The sequence below is a fragment of the Pieris brassicae genome, chromosome 4 (assembly GCF_905147105.1).
Source record: "Pieris brassicae chromosome 4, ilPieBrab1.1, whole genome shotgun sequence".
Classification (NCBI taxonomy): domain Eukaryota; kingdom Metazoa; phylum Arthropoda; class Insecta; order Lepidoptera; family Pieridae; genus Pieris; species Pieris brassicae.
In genome coordinates this window covers 12,384,891-12,393,633 of record NC_059668.1, presented here as the reverse complement: position 1 = coordinate 12,393,633, position 8,743 = coordinate 12,384,891, and the positions used below count along the sequence as shown (strand labels likewise).

Genomic DNA, 8,743 nt, shown 5'->3' with positions numbered 1-8,743 from the left:
GTAAAAGATATATTTAGTGCATTTTTCTTATAAAACAATAAACCACACTTTAAATATGTTATTTTATAATTCCAGAATAATTATTATACATTGATGATTATCAATTTATAATTAATCTTTACGAGTTTATTTTTAGCAGATTTTATAATTACGAAAATATAAATATTATTTTTATAACTAAAAATTCACAATGACATCACGTAAACCTGTATAATAAATATATTATACAGGTTTACTTTTTTTTGTAAAAGACATCTTATGTCATGGGAATATTATAACAATGAAAATATATATCACTGGACAAAAAATAATATTGTATAAATTTTGTATCTTTCGTCTAATCTACTTACTTTTATATCAAGAAGCAAAGTGTAAAGACAAACATTTTACATAGACTCGCTATTGAATTTAATTGTTTAATTTCATAGTGTGAGATGTGTCAATCAATAGCAGAGTCTTATGCCGGTAAAAGCATTTTTATCACTGGTTGTACAGGATTCTTGGGAAAAGTACGTATATCTATATATCTAAGTGGGAATTGGGAATTAACTCTTTGCCAACAATTTTATTTTACACATCCCAAAAAAATATATTTTTATTTTGATTAAATTATTCTCTGCAATGAAATATCATAGTTTTAAAATAACTCTAGACTAAATTTATAAAGAACGTTTCCAATGTGTGAAGTTCCTTTGATTAACGCAGGGAAATAATAGCTAGAATAGACAAGACTAGTCTTATCTAAAATGGCACAAATAAGTGTAAGATTTTTTTTAATTTCCTTTACATATTAATTGTGCGTTTTGTCTGTTTACATAGAATGGCTTGATGGCCTAATGTAGTAAGTATGCATATCAAATATTGATTATGGCCTTACTAAATAAGATTCACTCGTATTTCTTACCTTGGATCTTCACATGTATTCACTCCTTAGATAGCTTTAATTGTGTTAAATAGTGTCTTCTGTGTACCATAATTTAGCGTTCCTTTACGCTCTTTTGCAGTTAAGTATTATTTATGATATTATATATTTTATTTAAAGGTACTCTTAGAGAAGATACTCTACAGTTGTTCCGATCTTAAAAAAGTCTACATACTTCTTAGAGGGAAGCGGGGATTGACGATTCAAGAGCGTCTTAAGACTTTGCTGGAGCTGCCAGTAAGATATATTGTATGTGTTTCAATGTGAAAAACTAGTGGTGTTGAACTAACTAACTAACCAAATCATTTTTAGGTATTTTCAAGAGTTTATAGGGAGAAAGCGAAATTTTGTGACAAAATAGAACCGATAGTCGGTGACGTAAGTCAGGACGGTCTTGGAATCTCCCCAGAAGACAGAGTAACGCTTATTAATGAGGTATGTATATGTTGTAGTCGACGTAATTTATAACTGTTTACTCCCGCATCGGTCTAGTGGCTAGTAGTTTTTTTATTGAAAAGTTGGCAGTGTAAACTCCTGTGCCGCGATGTGTGCAGTATTATTACATTTATTATTTAAGGCTCATTTAATATACATTCTTAGGTATCATATGTATTTCATTCGGCTGCATCGATCAAGTTTACCGAGCCGCTACACGATTTGCTCAACGTCAACGTCAAGGGTACTGAGAGGGTATTATCTTTATGTAAATGTATGAAGAAGCTTGAGGTAAGTCAATTGTCATAAAACTCTAAATTGAAATCACGTACGCATACGCTAAGTAGCAGGGAAAATTGGTTAATCGGATTTGGTTACTCTTATAAAATTTAAAATATCTGCGTAAATTTTTCTTTAAAGTATCGTTCTTACACACTTTTCTAAATTGTAAAGAATGTGTAGGGTAGATGGAATAAACACAATTTTTAACAATGATTACAAAATAATATATCAAAAATTAAGCATATGGGTATCCAACAATTAGTCACAAAGCCCATGACGCACGTACTGGGATTTTCTGGTTGGGGGCGAATGTCGAGTGTAAATATATAAGTATAACTACATCATGCTACATCATCCAGTTGAATTACGGTTAAGTGTGCCCTTTTAAGTTATATCTTTATTAGGTACCTAAATGTACGAATTGTGGTGCATATTTACATATAACGAATAAACACATTTTATGTTATATCTATATAAAACACAAGAGAATGTCCATAAGCGCGTAATGTATGCTCAGTCACACCGCCTCACTCCATCTTCTTCAGTAGGACATTAAGAGAATCAGTCTTGTACTTAAGAATAAGGGGATTATAATAAATGTTCAGTTCATGTTCATGGCCTAGTGACTTCAGCATGTGAGGTCGGATGTTCGAGCCACGGCTTTGTAACAATGGATTTTCTATCTCTGTGCGCATTAAACATTCGCTCGATCGGTGAAGGAAAACATCGTGAGAAAACCAACTTGATTTAGACCCAAAAAGTCGATGGCGTGTGTCAGGCACAGGAAGCTGAACACCGACTTGCTTATTATATTGACAAATGATCATGAAACCTAAAAATATTTTTTGTGTATCGAATAGGAAATATAATTAATTTAACTAAAACATTGCCATTGGTCCACTTAGGTCCTCGTTCACGTTTCAACAGCGTATTCCAATACACATAAAATATTTATCGAAGAAAAAGTTTACCCATCACCAATCCCTCTGAGCATGGTTGATCATTTGATTAAAGAACAGCCAGATGAAGAGAGAACTAAAATAATAATAAGTAAGTCAAGGCTTAATAGTTTTCTAATCTCGTAGAAATATTTTCAACTGATATTCAGAAAGCAGGTAGCCTCAGGCCCACATCTCAGCTTAAGTTTAGTGTATATCCTTACTTATGTTTTTATACGTTTGTTCCTTTCAAGTAACGATTATATAGCTAGGGGCAGAAACATATCTATTCTTTAGGTCACCTATTTGGGGTGATCAGCCTTCTAAGTCTGACATGATATAGATAATTAGGCCTATATCTATAGGTTCACAATATTTAAATCTATATATATATATATATATATATATATAAAAGTCGTGACAGTTACACTGTTCATAAGTCGAGAACGGCTGAATCTAACAATTAGATGCATATTTGTTTGTTTTTTGAGTTTAAAAATTTGTATTTAAGATGTGTGTACAGGACAACGTCTGACGTGTCCGGGTTTACTATAAAAATAAGTGTTAAGATTTGTTAGAATTAACAATTTAAGTAACAAGAAGATAATTTTCAATTTTGAAGCGTAACTCTTATTAACTGTGCGAAGAGAATATCGTTCTAATTCGTTTTACCTTTATAGAATTTTCTTTTACAATTTTTAACTTTTGGAATTTAAAGTTTTAACAAATGCTCCGTTTTTTTTGAAATTTTGTATATTTCGTTAATTTTTCAGGAGATGAGCCAAACGCATATACATTCTCTAAGAAACTTGGAGAAGCTTTGTTGGCGGAAAAACATGGTCATGTTCCCGTTATTATCATAAGGCCTTCAATTGGTGTGTGTTTGTTTTATAAGGTTATTTAATGTGCATAATGGTTATTTTTATTTTTTATTTATTCATACTTCATTTCAAAAATAAAAGAAACACAAATAACACAATATATAAAAATTACAAGGGATGAAGGGCGGCCTCATCACTAATAAGCGATCTCTTCCAGGAAACCCTTGTAAGAGAAAATCTTAAAAAAAGAAAAATGATAAGTGTAGCAAGTGCAAAACCAAAGCTTTTCATTCATATCAGAGCTTCTTGAGTCTATGTTATGGTTTTAGTGCGGATAGGAAGGAAATTAGAAACACGTCTCAGAGCATAAGAAGCGGCGTGTAGTTTACGGCTGATTTCCTTTACGAGATGACCCCATGATAACGTTTGGTCGAAGAAGACCCCAAGGTTTTTAACAGTCATATTGAGAGTCAAGGCCACACCGTCAAGGTAAATGCCAGGGAGCTGGGCCCATTTGACCCTTGAAATAAAGAAAGGGCTTCCGATGATAATGACTTGACTCTTGGCATGATTAATGTTAAGACCAAAGTATTCACTTCAGTTGACTATATTATGAAGATCATCATTCATCGTCTGTATCGCAAGAGAAAGTTCATCCAGTGTAGACTGAACGTAAATTTGGAGGTCATCAGCATAAAGGTGATAATTAGCCGATAATAGAAGAGGCGAAAGTAAGCCACCCTGCGAAACACCAGTACTTACATTATTCCACTGAGAGTGGGTATCATTTATTTTTTGACTGTTATGATAGCTATCAAACCAGTCAACAGTGGATGGAGGGATCTTTATAGAGCGAAGCAACCCAAGCAGAGTTTAAGAATCCACAGTATTAAAAGCATTGCTAATGTCAAGCAGTGGGAACAGTGAGCTTAACCAAAAACCTTAACCAATGCAGTAGTCATGCTATTCCCTGGGTGGAAACCAGATTGGAGAGGGTCAAGAATGGAGCTTTTGTTCAGAAATACGCTAAGCTGCTAGTGTATAAGGCGCTCTAGAGCTTTAGATAGGAATGGGCTGGAAGTCAGAAAAGTTGATGGTATTGGGCCGTTTGCGAATAGGAATAACTTAAATATTCTTCCAAGAAGTAGGAAATTTACCAGTAGTAACTGAATAATTGAATAATGTTGTGTTTTTTTCTAGTTACTGCAAGTCTATCAGAACCGATCCCAGGGTGGATAGATAATTGGAATGGGGCAACTGGTTTGATTGGAACCATCACCAAAGGCATCCTAAGAGTTGTGCGTGGGAACGGAGGCAACGTTTTGGATCTTATACCAGTCGACTATGTCGTTAATCTCATAATTGTAGCGGCTACAAAGAAAATACTGTAAGTTGTAAATTTTACATACAAATTATAAACGTAAACAAAGAAATATTATTATTAATCATCCGTAATATTGGTGTTGCATTTTTCATATATTACATAGTCCATTAGTTCAAAGTAGCGATTGGAAATCACAATTTCACCATCTGTTCACCTATAAAGGAGTGGCTTGATCGCGCCATTTACTTACTTTTTCTAGCTAGCGCAACTTATTTCCAAAATCATTTAAATACTACGCCTCAGCTAGATTAAAAATCATGCAATATAACTAAACAAACACACCTTTTCTCCTGTTACCCTAATATATAAAACAGAGAAACAATTACATGTAATCATAGTCCCTGCCTTTGGAGTCATCGTTTTTATGTTTCAGGTCACAAAGTGTAAATGTTTACGCTTGTGCTACAAGTACAGAGAAGCCTTTGACGTTAAGGCACTTATCACATTTGGCCTTAATAAGGTGTAAAAGAAATAAATTTAGTGAGTATTTAAAACCTTCTAACAGGATGAGGAATGTATTGAGTATAATATATAACATGGCTATGATTTTCCCAAAATTTTGTTTTTCTCGTAATATATGCAATATTATGAGAAAAACAAAGTTTTGGCTTTGGAAGTGTGTTTGTCCCTTGATTAGATTTTTTATTTATAGGCAAGTAGGTTATCCAGGATCTGTACACGTGCTTTATATTTTATACCTTCATTGATTAAAAAAGTGTTGTTGTATTTTGTAAAAAAAAAACAAATTTTTCTATTCATTAGAAACTAAACTTAAAACTTCTGGCATAGAAAAAGTTACTGGACTTATGTAACTGAGTTACTGAACTAAATCTGATACTAATGTTTTACAGGCCATTTAGCCTAACTTAACTTAACTAATAAGCCAGTTGAGTAAAAAAAATAGTACGCGCAGTTAAAATATCGTTTATTTCAAATATTTTTAACTTATGTGACTTTTTGTGTTTGTACGTGAAAATCGCGTTGCGCAATCAACACGAAATATTAACGACGAGTAAGCCCTAAAATTTGCATAATCACGGTGCCAATAGTTTTAAATTTTGAAAAATAAAAAAGCTAGATAAGTGGGTGCCACACGAACTAAGCGATGAACTGTGAGACTAACGCGTCGAAGCACGCTTCTCAATCGGTAAGGAAACGAGGTAACTCTAAATCAAATTGTTACCGTCGATGAAAATTGGATCCTGTACGACAACAGTAAGCATTCTTCTCAGTGGTTCTGGTCGTTTTTTTATGTGGGAGAAAATTTAACAGCCGAGAGCCAGACTTCATCGCCTTCCGTTTGCCAGACTACACAGTAAAGAGATAAACAAAAAGTTTTCAAATGGCATAATTATACAATTATATGTATACACATAGTTTGGTTCAGTGCTTTGTGGAAATAAATAATTTCCTGCTTTTTCAGATGAACTACCATTTCCTGGAGCTTACTTTACAAACTCCAAATTGTTACTGGTTTTCTTATCGGCTATCCTACAAACTTCTCCTTTATCACTGGCTGACGCTTTGTTACGGATGACAGGAAAAGACCCTAAGTATGTTTTTTATATGTATTTATTATAAGCAAACATTTATAATTATTGTTAGTGAATTAGAATGAGATGTAAATAATTTAATTTTCGCAGATACCGAAAAATACTGCGCAGAATAGAACAAGTCCGCGATGTATTAGAAATCTTCACGTCCAACTCTTGGAAGTTCAGTACGATGAATAATTACTGCCTCTACTCATCTCTGTCACCGAGTGATCAAAAAACTTTCCCATTTAGTCCATCATTAATAAATTGGTCAGAGTATATTCCTATATACTTCGACGGAATGATAAAATATTTATTTAAGGAAAACCCAGTCACATCTGCGTAGATTAAAGTATATTTCTATATTTGTCAATATAATTATCATCAAGTAATAACATTTTTTTTACTATATTTCAAGCAACGTATATTTGTACAATTATTTAATATTAACTGTCGATTTACAGTAAAATATCGAGCGTGAATTAAGCAAACCGTTTGTCAAATGAAATTAGGATCTGTTCTTCGAAGGGCATCAGTATTCATGAACACCTGAGGTTTTTCAATCAGAAACATGCTCGAGTTTATTTTGTCATTTTGGGCTACGCGCATATTGTCTCATGTTGGAGCGTATTCAAAATTTTACACGGTTTTATACCTTGTTGCAACTTAGCAACATTGTTCTGAGAATACTCTTTACACTGCCACTCAGAAAATTATCGATCCGTATCGGAAGAAACTTATGTCTGATGAAAATTTTGTTACGTGGAGTCGGACTGAAATTTCAATTTAACTCCACCCCAAGAACACACAACTTCCGGTGTTTTCCGCTAAACACCCTTTGTAACAAACAAAGGATACTCCTTAAAGTCCCAGCCAGCATCGGAATACTGAGTAAAAAAAATAGTACGCGCGCATTGACATAGTTAATCAGTTTCGCGACCATTTGGAAGGAAAGGGTAGATTAGCTTCTAGGAGGTTTGGTTTGCTCATTAAGGTGATACGGTACTTCACTCCGGGCCACCGCTTGCAACTCTATAAAGCGCATATTAGCCTCACATGAAATACTGTTCTCACCTCTTGGTTTCCAGCTCTCCAGAATTATATTTCTGGTTTTCAGGGGCAGAAATAATGTTTGGCACCAGGCCCCCTTTAACAATGACGTCGCGCGTGCTAAATACTGTCTCCGAAATGATCTACAGATTTATATCTTTACAGAGTGAATTTTTGTGACATTTAATGTTTTATGTTACGGTTCATTGGTTTTGTATATTTTTTAGAATATGCCTAATTATTACCTTTCTCTTGTTTTTTAAAATAATTTTAATGTAAACATCGCTTTGGTGGTAATAATACAACATGTATACAAGATAGATGTTTGTTTGGTAATTAATAAATAAATTGTAAACACGTTTGTTAAAATTTGATTATTTTTAATTTCTGTAATACAACAAAAAAATATAAGTAGAAACCACGGAAACAGCGCGAGGTTTCTTACCTTAATATTGAATATGATTTTAATCTGAAGACGATAAGTTTTATTTAACACGAATTCGTACGAGATACAATGATAATTTCCATACACAAAATAATGGTCGTACGTGCAACATAAAGTAGATCGACTCATTTGGTATATATTATAGGTTATGTTTTTATAACAAATTTTGAACAATGCACAAAATTATTTGATGTCTAGTTCCTAGCTTGTTGCGCCGAGCGCCGCTTCGAGCTTTACACATTACACCTAGAAATGTAACATCACACATTCATATAATGCATCGTTTAATAATTAAGATATCTTAATTTAATCAAACGTGAACCTATTGAATTTATTACAAAGATACATTGCTGGCACACATTGGATATAGTAAACAGTTATACGACTAGGATACTATATCAATCTAAATTTGTCATGATTTGAACACAAGTGAACTTAGCGGTAGTATTTATGTCCCTGTCGTAGATATTTTAATCGTTTATTTATTTATTACAGATATACATACACTATCCTTACAGACTATACAAATACGATGATGTCGAGAAACATTAAATAGATAAAATATAATAAAATCTTGGTCTATTACCGTATGTAATAGACGCAACTAAAACCACCAGGCGAACCATTGCAGGGATGGAGAGGTCATATCCCTGCAAGTTCATCGTCCAAAATAACAGGACGGTGGACAGTAAATGACCTCCCGCGTGTTTGTGCCGTGCGCGGGGACCCGTACGGGGGGATGAAGGAGTCCTGGTGGTTGAGTGTAGCAGTGCGCCGGTTAACAGTTGTGCGCTGCACACAACACACCTCTTTGGTCCGGATTTCTCCTCACACGGGAGGCCATGGGTTAGCTACCATTGGTCAACCGGCTGCGGTATCCCATAAGAGGGCTACCAAGCGAGAGTCGGGGTGTGGGGGGGGGGCGTCGGCG

At 34.2% G+C, this 8,743-nt stretch overlaps 1 protein-coding gene across 1 annotated transcript; it reads left to right on the top strand.

Moving 5' to 3' along the window:
• Positions 1 to 370: 370 nt before the first annotated feature.
• On the top strand, positions 371 to 7,598 carry LOC123708718 (fatty acyl-CoA reductase 1-like). The gene is made up of 10 exons (XM_045659565.1): positions 371 to 509; positions 1,043 to 1,159; positions 1,235 to 1,357; positions 1,523 to 1,648; positions 2,545 to 2,689; positions 3,351 to 3,452; positions 4,599 to 4,785; positions 5,156 to 5,262; positions 6,206 to 6,335; positions 6,426 to 7,598. Exons 1-10 carry the CDS (start codon positions 435 to 437, stop codon positions 6,661 to 6,663), a joined length of 1,350 nt encoding a protein of 449 aa, XP_045515521.1. The 5' UTR covers positions 371 to 434; the 3' UTR covers positions 6,664 to 7,598.
• Positions 7,599 to 8,743: the final 1,145 nt, after the last annotated feature.